This window comes from Podarcis pityusensis, assembly GCF_964106645.2.
Source record: "Podarcis pityusensis genome assembly, chromosome: 8".
Classification (NCBI taxonomy): Eukaryota; Metazoa; Chordata; class Lepidosauria; order Squamata; family Lacertidae; genus Podarcis; species Podarcis pityusensis.
Window position 1 is genome coordinate 6,681,959 of NC_138033.1, and position 12,360 is coordinate 6,694,318.

The window sequence follows — 12,360 nt, forward strand, 5'->3', positions numbered from 1 at the left end:
CTTGTGCGCTTTTCGTCTTGCGAGGCATTCGTCTTGCGAGGCACCACTGTAAGTTAAAAATAAACAACTTGAATAAAGCAATATTCATTAGTCCATTAGAATACAGTGGTACCTCTGGTTGCGAACGGGATCCGTTCCAAAGGCCCATTCACAACTTGAAAGGAACGCAACCCGCGTCTGCACGTGTGTGGGTCGCGATTCGCCGCTTCTGCGCATGCGCATGACGTCATTTTGTGTGTCTGCGCATGCGCGAGCGGCGGAACCCGGAAGTAACCCTTTCCAGTACTTCCTTGTCGCCGTGGGACGCAACGTGAAAATGCTCAAGCTGAAGCAAATGCAACATGAGGTATGACTGTATAACAGTATACAGTTAATTTAAATACCGGCAAATAATAATTAAACAGTTTACACTTATCAGTTAGAATAAAGAATTACTAAGGTGTAATCAATAAAAATAACGACAGGACGCAATGCATAAAATAACCACGAAACCAGCATCAAATTGAGAAACGAGGGCACACAGATGACGAAAATGTTTTTTGAAAATATCCCTGAACTCCTCCTCCCTTCCCAGCTGCTTTTGCTGTTCTCATAGTCAAGGTCTGGGAAAGGCTCTCAGGTTCTGGAGGGTGGGGCAAGGCAGGTGGAAAAAGCTGGAGCTCTGGAGCATCGGTACAGCGTAAGAGCCAACAGTGAGACGTGTGAGCCAGGAATCGCCCGTCACTCACCATGGGCTCTGCTGCTCTGAGAGCCTTTTGGGCTGGTGTAGCGGACTTACAGTATAATACTAGTGCCTTCCAGGTCTAAAAGCCAGGCGGTCAAGCTAGTTCTGGGCAGGATCTCTGCCTGCCCAGCCTGTTTGCCCTGACACGGCTCCACCTTCTTCTCTCCCCACTCCGCCAGGAGATCGGGCGCATCTCCATCGAGATGAACGGGACCCTGGAGGACCAGTTGGACCACCTGAAGCTGTATGAGCAGAGCATCGTGGATTACAAGCCCAACATCGACATCTTGGAGCAGCAGCACCAGCTCATCCAAGAAGCGCTCATCTTCGACAACAAGCACACCAACTTCACCATGGAGGTGAGGGCAGCGTGGGGACGCTCTCGGCCAGCTAGCCAGACAACCGGCCGCTCTGGGGGTTTTTTTTCTGGCAGTTTGCATGCTGGGGAAATGGGAGTCATGGAACAGGCCTTGCAAAGCTGATACAGTGGTACCTCAGTTCTCGGAACGTCTCCGTTGACGGAAGTTTCGGAACCCGAACACAACGAAAACCTGGAAGCAAATGCTTCCATTTATGAACGCGCCTTGGAAATTGAACAGCTTCCACTGCGTGCTTTTCAATCTTCTCAACTGAATCTGCAGGCAGCCCTTTGCGCCTTGGTTTTCGGACGTCTCGGAACTTGAACGGTCTTCCGGAACGGATTTACGTTCGAGAACCAAGGTACCACTGTAGCTGCTTTTTTCAAAGCAGTAACTCACCCTACGTGGGGCTGACCCAGAAACTCCAGCGGGTGCAGAATGCCGCGGCGAGACTCCTTATGGGGTCCTCGCCGTGGGATCACATTCACCCAGTGCTATACCAGCTGCACTGGCTCCTGGTGGAGTACAGGATCAGGTTTAAGGTGCTGGTTTTAACCTTTAAAGCCCTCTACGGCCTAGGACCCTCGTACCTATGGGACCGCCTCTCCTGGTATGCCCCGCGGAGGACCTTACAGTCTTCAAACGAAAACATCTTGGAGATCCCGGGCCACAGAGAATTTAGGCTGGCCTCAGCCAGAGCCGGGGCTTTTTCGGCCGTGGCCCCGATCTGGTGGAACACTCTGTCACAAGAGACTAGGGCCCTGCGGGACTTGACATCTTTCCGCAGGGCCTGCAAGATAGAGCTGTTCCACCAGACCTTTGGCCAAGGCACAGTCTGACCCCCTCTCTCCTTCTGTAATCCTTATAGAACTCTAGCCTAATGGTTGCCATTAATTTGATTTTTGAATTGATTTTAAAATGAATTGATTTTAGAGTGTTGTGTTACTTTTATTGTTGCTAGCCGCTCTGAGCCCGGCTTCAGCTGGGGAGAGCGGGATATAAATTAAAATTATTATTATTATTATTATTATTCAAAGAATAAATGGCACAGACAACAACGATAAAGTACTTCAGTTGAAGCCATTTGGAAACATATAAGAAGGCAGCGTCTCAAGCCCAGGGAGAGTTTCCAGGGCTGGCTGCCGGTTTTAGGGTTTTGGGCTTGCACCAGCTGGGCTCATCTTGCTAGGCCCTTTTGCTGAGTGGGGAAGGCTTTGATTCGGGGGGTTCTGCCTAGTTCTTTACAAAGCAACCCTTGTTGGGCCGGGGGAACCCTCTTCCCTCGACCAGATCTTAGCCCCTGATAGATCCTGGGTGCAGATTCCGCTTTCAAGAAGGCAGTACACCAAAGCAGGTGAGTTATTCAGCCTTGCCTCTTCCTCTCCCGCCCCAAACTCTCCGTTCCCAGCATATCCGTGTCGGGTGGGAACAACTCCTCACCACCACAGCCCGGACCAGCAACGAAGTGGAAAACCAAATCTTGACCCGGGACGCCAAGGGGATCAGCCAGGAGCAGATGCAGGAGTTCCGGGCCTCCTTCAACCACTTCGATAAGGTAACCTGAGTTTTGGCGCAGGGCTGGGGCCTCGCCATGGAGCAGCCGGAAAGTCATTTATGGATGCAGGAGAGTCTTCCCCCTGTGTGTTTGTTTGTGTGTGCGCGTGTGACTTTCCTGCCTCTGATCACTAAAAAAAAGAATGAGAGGGGAAACTCCGGAAGGGTTCGCACCGGAAAGGGTTCGTTCCTCAGATTGAAAAATGCCAAAGAGTCTGGCACCAGTTGGAGGGTCCTCTGAGCTCAGCCTTGTAGCGCTGCCATGAGTGCTCTTGCTTTCCTTAATTTCCAGGCCATGCTCGTTCTTCATGATTTATATTTTTATTCCACCCCTTCTTTGAAAGGGCTCAGGGTAGTTGCAGTCCCCTCCCTGCATTTTATCACCACCAGCCCTGTGAGGTAGGCTCGGCTGAGACAGTAGCTTCCAGCTCTCGGGGTGCCCCTGCTTTCTCACTCTTGGCAGAATTTTTAAAAAAGGGTTGAACGGTTTGGCGCTCCAGCTTCCAGCCGCTTTTCTGCCACCCAAATCAGACCTGTTCAATTTGTGTTCAGAGGAAACTGGCCGGACTGTCTGTCTTGAGAGACAATGGAGTTTGCCTCCAGGGGTGAAGTCAAACCGCTGCGTTAGCAGCACCCAAGTGGCCTTCCCTGGGGCGCAAGCCTGGGCGGTGTGTCTCGAGGTCCTGGGCTCCTGGATGGCAACACACACACACACACACACACACACACACCAGGCTCGCTGATGTGGTCCCAAGGAAAGCAGAGCAAGACGTTTGGCACCAGCTTGGCTGCAGGAGTTGCCGGAAGGAGGCGTAGAAGGCGCCATCCAACCGTCTTAGGGACTCCGCTCTGGATTTGTGCAGGGTTTCCTCCCAAGCCTTCCTCCCAGAACGTTTGCAAGCACAATTCAAAGTATTGGTGCTGACCTTTAAAGCCCTAAATGGCCTCGGTCCAGTATATCTGAAGGAGCGTCTCCACCCCCATCGTTCAGCCCGGACACTGAGGTCCAGCGCCGAGGGCCTTCTGGCAGTTCCCTCACTGCGAGAAGCCAAGCTACAGGGAACCAGGCAGAAGGCCTTCTCGGTGGTGGCACCCGCCCTGTGGAACACCCCCCCATCAGATGTCAAAGAGAACAGCAACTACCAGACTTTTAGAAGACATCTGAAGGCAGCCCTGTTTAGGGAAGCTTTTAATGTTTGATGTATTACTGTATTTTAATGTTTGGTTGTGGGCCGCCCAGGGTGGCTGGGGATGCCTGGCCAGATGGGCAGGGTATAAATGGTAAATTATTTTTATTTTCTTCTCCCAAAGATGTCCTGCAAAGCAGCGGAGGTTTAAGCTCAGAGTTTTCCTTCTCCTAGTTGGGCTCCCTTCCCAGGTTGACAACCCCCAATAGAAGCCAGTGTTCATTTTTTCACGGCTTGTTGCCGCACGTCTGATCAGAACGGGTGTTGGTGTGAAAGTCCTGTCTCTTTTGAGCGCCCCAGCCAGGTCCTTGAAGCAGGGGTCCCAAAGGCTCTTCTTCTTCCCCCTCCTCCTCTGCCCATTTCCTGGGCCTGCGGGCTGGAGCTCCCCCCGAGAGTGTTGGAACTAACGCCGTGTCTTTTCCCCTTCCCCCCTCCCTTGTCGTGTGCACGTGGGCTCTCCCGCCCTCCTCCCCACCCCCCTCAAATGTGCATGCCGCGCCCTCCACCCCTCCCTGCGCGTGGCCCGGCGGCAGGACCACGGCGGCTCCCTGGGACCCGAAGAGTTCAAAGCCTGCCTCATCAGCTTGGGATACGATGTGGAGAATGACCGACAGGTACCCGATGCCCGTTCAAAACCGCGCAGCCGCTTGGCGATCTTGCAATTAACCTGATCTCCTTTCTCTCTTCCTTCACCACGTTCGTTTCTCCCCACCATCAAACACCCACTTCTTTTCTTCTTCCTCCTCCCGCCACCTTGTCGTCGCCGTGTTTTGTGTATCCGATTTGTGCGCCCGTGTCTTCCCCCACTTCCCCTGTCGTCTGTTTACGTGGCATCTCGATGGCTTCTCCTGACTGATGGTCTCTCTTTCTGTGTCTCTTTCCTCCATGGGGCTCTGCGGCCCTCTCTTCCCTTTCCATCTTTGCATGCCTCCTCCATCTGCGTTCTCTCCCTCTCCCTCCCTTCGCCTGTCGGCCTCTGGGAATAGAAGCGCACGGGCAGCATGGACACAGACGACTACCGAGCCCTGCTTATCTCCACGGGATACAGCCTGGTACGCTCCGCTCTCTGCTTTCCTCCCCACTTCTCTTCCTCGCTCTGTCCTCCATGCCGACGGCAGCAGCTGGCAACAGCCGAAATGCTGCGTCTGTCCCTTGCGTGGCCGGCCCTCGCCTTGGGCAGTGTCCTTCCGCCTTGGGCACCCAGGCCTTGATGAACTCCAAATCCCATCATCCCCTGCCAGCTTAGCCGGGGATTGTGGGAGTTGTGGTCCAGGCTGAAGAACACGGGCCTAGGGTGTGAGTCGATGTCAAGTCGGGTCGGGGGGCTGTGCTTACGGCCAAGTGGTTTGCAAGACAAGGCAGTTGAGGGTGGGAAATTCAGGGTTACTGGTGGGTGGGCATTTGCTAGGGCTGCTGGGAGTCACAGGTGGGGAGAGGGTGCTGTTGCTTGTGGGCTTCCCATTGGGGGTGCTTGTTTGGTCGCTATGGGACAGGTTGCTAGATTAGATGATCTTGCAGACTATTCCTACTATGAATCGGCAGGGTGGGGGAGCTCCCTTTGATTGAGTGGGGATGGCTATGGAGGGACAACTTTGTATAAAATAAACATGGGGGGGTCAGCTATCAGGCAGGCACCACCCCTACAAAGTTTCAGGTGCCTGGTTAAGATGGTTTTATTCCAGGAGGCCTTTGTCCCTCGCAAATGCTGCTCCGATGTTCTATTCTCCAGCATTTTAAATTTTGGGCACAGCTGTGCCGTACATTTGAAGCATGTGGCGTCCACCAAAGGATGCTGGGAAGTGTAGTTTGCCCTCCGCAGAACCACGCTCCCCAGTACCCTTAACAAACTACAGTTCCCACAATTCTTTGGGGGAAAGCCGTGTGCTTTGAATGTGCTTCAGGTAAACACGACAGCGTCGGTGTATGGTACGTTTTTATTCTCCGATGGCCACTTTGAGACCCATATAAAGTGAAAAGTGGGGTATAGATTTCTAATAAGTAGTGTAGAGGAAGCTGCTTTTGTGCCAGGTTTGACTTGTTTACCCATCTAGCTCTGCCTTCTCCAACGCGGTGCCCTCCTTCAATGCTGGCCCTCTGGAGGGCGCTAGGTTGGGGGTCGGCTGATTGAGCCCAGCATTGCCTGCTGAGGCTGCCAGCCGCCGTCCCAAGATCTGAGACAGAGAGAAGCTCTTCCCCATTTCCTGCTATCTGGTCTTTTTTCTTTTTAACTGGAGATGGGAGGGACCGGAGACCTTCTACATGCCAAGCAGGTGACCTGCCACCCTGCTATGGTTCCTCCCTAGTATAACGCTGTGATCACAGGAGATTCAAATGGAAATTAAGCCTAGGAAACCTTAAGCAAGAAAGGTTTGGGCCAAGTTGGTCCGGGTGTAGTTCCGAACTCCGCAGAATTCCCACCGGTCCAAATTCGGACAGCCACTTTGACACAGAATAGGGGGGACTTCTTTAAAGCCAAGCCTTGAGGCCGCAGCTGAGTTTTCCAGCAAACATGTCAGAGCCGTCAAACGGACTCAGCTGTGTCGCTGCCTTTTTGCCAGGAGACTCAAATGACCTCCTTTCTCTCACCCCCACCTCTGCCTCGCCAGGGAGATGCAGAATTCAACCGGATCATGAGTGTCGTGGACCCCAACAACAGCGGAGTGGTGACTTTCCAAGCCTTCATCGATTTCATGTCCCGGGAGACCACGGACACGGATACGGCCGACCAGGTCATTGCTTCCTTCAAGGTCCTGGCTGGAGACAAGGTGAGTTCAGCAAGGGAGAGGAAAGACTTTAAAGAAACAAGCAAAAAAAACCAACACATTTCTAGCTGTTGTGGCTGAAAAGACATTGCTGAGAGTGCTCAAATCTCAGAAGCCAGAGGAAGAACTGAGTCAGTTTTCTAGTATTTGGGGCTGGGGCTTCAGGAACTCCTTAGCCCCCTCCCCCTGATTATCAAAGGCCAAGTCATGGAGCTCATGCAGATTTGTGCAAGCTTTCGCCTGATTTCAGGACAGAATATGGCTTCTCTCGGTGCGGAATTTTAGAAAACTTTTTGAAAGTTCAGAGAGCGTAGTCTCCCAGGACATTTTTTTGCCTTGAGATGAGTTTCGGGGACAGATCTGCTCGTATGTTTCAAATACATTCAGCACCGCATTTGAAGCACGCAACTTTCCCCCCCACCTGCCCAAGAATCTGGGAACTCACAGCTAAAATAAGGAATCAGAAAGACAAAATATCTGGGGAAGAACGGAGACCCTTTTTAGTTTATATAAGAACACAATACAGCACAATAAAATTTCAAACAGGTTTTGCCTTGTGAGCAATGGAAAGAAAATAGAAAAGATTGCAATATAGGATTTAGGTGAATGGATAAGGTTAATAGGTGGGACAGGCAGCAGTGAGGAGAGGGAATCGGACCAACATGGATTAAGGACGGGAAGTTGCCAGGATAAATAGGTTTTGATGTAAATTGTATGTTATATGATCTTAACGTACAGTGGTACCTTGGGTTACATACGCTTCAGGTTACAGACTCCGCTAACCCAGAAACAGTGCTTCAGGTTAAGAACTTTGCTTCAGGATAAGAACAGAAATCATGCTCCGGCGGTGCGGCAGGAGGTTCCATTACCTAAAGTGGTGCTTCAGGTTAAGTACAGTTTCAGGTTAAGAACGGACCTCCGGAACGAATTAAGTACTTAACCCGAGGTACCACTGTAAATCAATGTAAAATAATAAACTTAAAAAAAAAATCCTGGGAGCTATAGCTTCGCCCTCGCAGAGCTACAACTCCCAGCACCCTTAAACTACAGTTCCCAAGATTCTGCGGTGAGGGGAAGCCATGTGCTTTAAATCGATGTGCTGCAAATCGATGGAGTTTGCTGCAAATATTGGCTTGGGACCGCAAAAAACCACGTTGTGTTATCCCAATGTTCCTGATCCGCCACCCGGGGGCGCAACCTCACGCAGGCCTCTCTTCTTCTCTCTCTACCCCCCCCCCATCCCTGACGCAGAACTACATCACGGCTGAGGAGCTTCGGCGAGAGCTCCCCCCCGACCAGGCGGAGTACTGCATCGCGCGCATGGCACCTTACCAGGGGCCCGACGCCATTCCCGGCGCCCTTGACTACAAGTCCTTCTCCACGGCGCTTTATGGCGAGAGCGACCTGTGAGGCTAGAGCCGGAGGCAGCGGCGGCAACAGCAAGCGCTGGCGCTTTTTGGGGAGGGGGGGGCGGCGCTCTTGATTTTCCCCCATTCACACAAACACACACACACAAACACAGCAATGGGAAGGTTGTCTTTCTCTTTCCTTCTCTCTCTCTCTTTCACTTTCTCTCCGAGGACAGAAAGCTGCCTCCACGCTGGGCGACCCCTGGGAGCTGGCCTGGGCCACCCCCTCCCCACCCCCTTCTCCCCCACCCCATCTCCATTGCGCACTCTACGGACACTATGCAACAGTTCCAAGTCTTTCCCCCAAAACTCTGAGGAGCGGAGGAGCTCGGTGTGGCTCCTTGCTTCCCGGGGGAGGAAGGAAGAGTTCGGCCCCGAGGCCTTGCCAGCAAAGGCCATAAAGCATCCCGGCCACCACCGCCACGGTTTAGATAGCTATTTTTGTTCTATATAGATGACATTCCGGTTTCCCTCCTACTGATCTTAATTGGGCCCGGGGTGGGCTGGAGAGTTCTACTGTGGACTGGCATATTCGCGGCCCTCCCTCCCTCCATCTCTTCTCGAGCGCTGCCTTTTAATTTATGTGTCTGGGGTGTTCCCAAGCCGCCCTTGGTCCGCGGCGCGTCGAAACCCAGCGCCTTCAGGATCTGGAGGGGCTGTCGAGACCCACTTCCTTGCTTTCCTCTCTCTCTCTCTCTGACACAGAACCTAGATACCTCATTCCAGACCTTTCCGCTCGCTGCGCTAGGCAGTTTTTGGGCCTAGCCTGTGCCTCTCGTCCCCAACCCCAGCGTTGCACCTCCGACTGGCTCTTTCCCCCTGTTAGGGGTGAGAGGAGGAGGAGGATGATGGGGACCCTCGTCAGGCGTCTAGGTCCAAACTCGCGGTTTCTGCCCAGGCTTTGACTGGGAAGGAGGGTTGGGTCAGTACAGCCAGTCCTAAGCAGCTCCTTTAAGCGGTGCCCTCGTTCGCGGCCACCCAAGCTCTCCGTGGCACACGCTGCTTAGTTTGACGTCCGCGGTTTGCCCCTCACCTCCTTGAAGAAATAGGTTGCCTTCCCATTCGGGGCTAGTTGGTTGGGCTTGCGCCTGGCAAGGGCGTATTGGCCCTTTCCCATTCCGCAGACTGAGCACGCGAGTGTTCAAAGAGGCAGTGCCTCTCTTCTCAAATCCGTCGCAGCTTCTTCCCCGGCGCTCGCAGGAGAAGCAAAACCTTTGCGGAACGGATATCCCCACCCCAGTCGGGCCCTTTCTCCTCTTTTTTCTCCCACCCTAGTCTCCGGTTTTATAAATCCTCCCGTCCTTCTCTGCCCCATGCCATCAGGTCGCGGCAAACCCCCCCCCCCAGCCGCTTTTGTAACAGAGTTTGGGAATAACACAATCTCAGCAATACCGACGCCCGTCTTTGAGGCCGAAACACGAAAACGGTTCGTTTTCTCGCGCGAAGTGCGCCCAGAGGTGTCGCGAGGAGGGGCTTTAACTTTCTCCGGGAGGGGGGAGAGGTGCTAGGAGCCGAGCATCAGTCTTAAAAAGCAGGCCAATCCGGAACGGATTTGTCTCGTTTCCCCCTTGCTTCACACATGAGGGTGTTTTTTTTGGGTGAGGGTGAGAAAAGTGAAATTGTGGGTAGGTGACCCCCAAGGCGGGGGGCAGGGGGAATCGCAAATAACTACAGGTGCTTTCGGAGGGAACTTTTGAGGGGTGTCTGAGAAGGAGGGGGGAGCCCCAAGACCGTGCTTCCCAGCATCCTCTGGGAGTGATTCTTGCAAGGTAGTGAAACAGACTCCGCTGCAGGCAAAACAGCTTTCTGAGCACCTCGCAAACTGTTTGGCTGCTCCCTCTTCTCCCCCCGCAGGGCAGGAGCGACTCGCTCATTCAGTCTTCCTCTCTCTCTCTCGCCTCGCTCTGAACAGCCCATAAAAAAATAAAAAAATCCATTGCTTCACGCTTCTATATATATATATATATATTATATATATATCTATTTTTTTGTAATTTCTTCATCATGGTGCAGGGTTTTCTGAGGACCAAATCTAAAACGAAAGAGAACCGTGCAGAGATCTTTTTTTAAAAAAAGAAAGAGAGAAATTAAAAACACAGCAAACTGTTGCAATTTAATAACGTCCAGATTTATTATTATTAAATATATATATACATCTAGCATTGTATATCGCCGAAGGGTGTGTTTGGGTTTGTTTGTTCCGTTTTTTTTGTCTTTGTCTTTTTCCTTCATCATGTAATTAAAAAGTTATGGCTGACCGTAGCACTGGGGGCGGGCGTGGGGAACCAGTAACATTCCTACACCTTTTTTTATTTTTTGGTCACCCATCTTTTTCGTTTTGGTTCTCTTCTTACTTCTTTCTTTTTGTCGTCGGAGAAGGTTTAGCTTATTTTATTGTGTTTGCTCCTGAATGCCTGCCCTCTGCGGGGTTTGGGCAGTTCAGCCAATAGGGAATAGCTGGCTTCTGTCTGCCTCTGTTCTACAAACTTCCGAGCTTTCCGGGGAAAACCAGCCCTCCTCCCACTTGGGAACAAGACAATAAAATGTAATATTTTTAAGGATGATTTCTCTGTTGTCGTTCTTTCCAGTACGTTTCCGAGCAAAATTCAAAGTGTTGGTGCTGACCTTTAAAGCCCTAAACGGCCTCGGTCCTGTATACCTGAAGGAGCGTCTCCACCCCCATCGTTCTGCCCAGAGGGCCTTTTTGGTAGTGGCTCCCACCCTGTGGAACGCCGTCCCTTCAGATGTGAAGGAAATAAGTAGCTATCCTATTTTTAAAAGACACCTGAAGGCAGCCCTGTTCAGGGAAGTTTTAAATATTTAACACTGTATTGTTTTTAATACTTGATTGGGAGCCGCCCAGAGTGGCTGGGGAAACTCAGCCAGATGGGCGGGGTATAAATAATATATTATTATTATTATTATTATTATTATTATTATTATTATTATTATTTCCCACCGCTTCCCTCCCTTACTCATTTGCCTCCCCATCCCTGTTCCTTTACCGCCATGTGCGAATTCACACAAAGCTGCCTGATGCTGTTGGAAGACTTGGCACATTACGGGGGTCCCGGCCCAAGCATTTATATGCCGCCCTCTCGCAAAAGATCGGGGCAGAGTCACACAAATCCTTTAAAAGCAACGCAGGAGAGCCGTTAAAATGGCTGGCTGCTCTGAGGAAATTTCCAGGAAAAAAGCACACCAAGAATTCTGGCCAATATAAGTTTCAATAGTGTGAGTGGTTCCTACTTGCAAATCAATAGTCAATTGTAACAAAAACTAATCCATTCAGAAGTGTGTATTCTGACAAGCATTACAAACTCAAATAGAGATTACAGACTCAAACTCGAAAGGATATGTGTATATAGCACAATAATTTGTTACAGTATTAAAGATAAAAGTTTATGAATAGAGATAAGTTCATGTTAGTCCGTAGTAAGATTTGACGTGAAGATCTTAGTTTCAATCATTGAGCAGAAGTCGGAAGTCAATTATGGATCAGAACGCCCTCAGAGAGGGCCATTGAAACTAAGATCTTCACGTCAAATCTTACTATGGACTATCATGAACTTATCTCTATTCATAAACTCTTATCTTTAATACTGTAACGAATTATTGGGAAGGCTGGTTTGTGGGCTGGGTTGAGAATTGTTTGCGAATACTTTTCTGATCAGTCCACGTGTGTGGGAAGGGGAGGAAATGGTCACTTTTCGCTGTCTCTGCCGCATGATCACCCACAAATAAAGACTTCGGAGACAAAATTCAGTTTTAGCCTCAACTTAAGGCACTTGGAGGTCAGTGACCAGAAAAGAAATTCCACAGCTAGTATAAACTCTTGTCAAGGAGGCAGTTATTGCCGTCCGTGTTGTAATAGGATTTTTTGTTTACAATTTCACAAACCATTTCCCCCTCTGCTGATAAGTATTGGATCTGTTAAACTTTCTCTCCAGCTCAACACATTCTCTGAAACACTAAAAAGGGAAGCATTAGATGCTTTGTGTGTGTGTGTGCTTTGCAGCCTAGGATAATGATAAATCTTGCTGTATATTAATGTTGTTTTCCTACATGAAAGTTGCAACCATTGTGTGGCTCATCTCTGGCCGGGAGCTGTCTCTAACCCCTTCCTGGCAAAGAAAGAGAAGAGGTACAATGAGGATTTTGTGAGGTTTCTTAACATTTCGGTTTTTCAAATGTGTATTTTGCAGGTTTCCGTTATTGAACCAATAGCAGCCCCCAATGCAGCAGAGCAATGGGAATGTGGGTTGTGGAGAATTGCCGACTCATATTTTGGCAAAGAAGTCAGAAGGGATTAGGACTTGACCTAAAATGGTTACTTTTTTGGGCAGCGGGATTTGAGGCGAGAAA

The 12,360-nt window shown here is 50.6% G+C and overlaps 1 protein-coding gene across 2 annotated transcripts in view; it reads left to right on the forward strand.

Annotated features, from left to right (window-relative positions):
- The window catches only part of ACTN4 (actinin alpha 4), a 119,893-nt gene extending 109,340 nt beyond the window's left edge, over positions 1-10,553 (forward strand). For both annotated transcript variants that reach the window (XM_081018658.1, XM_081018657.1), the window contains exons 17-21: positions 904-1,083; positions 2,492-2,638; positions 4,358-4,438; positions 6,431-6,589; positions 7,838-10,553. In XM_081018658.1, coding sequence (XP_080874784.1) covers positions 904-1,083; positions 2,492-2,638; positions 4,358-4,438; positions 6,431-6,589; positions 7,838-7,996 — 726 coding nt within the window. In that variant the 3' untranslated portion in view covers positions 7,997-10,553. The remainder of the gene's footprint in view (positions 1-903; positions 1,084-2,491; positions 2,639-4,357; positions 4,439-6,430; positions 6,590-7,837) is intronic.
- The last annotated feature ends 1,807 nt before the right edge of the window (positions 10,554-12,360 follow it).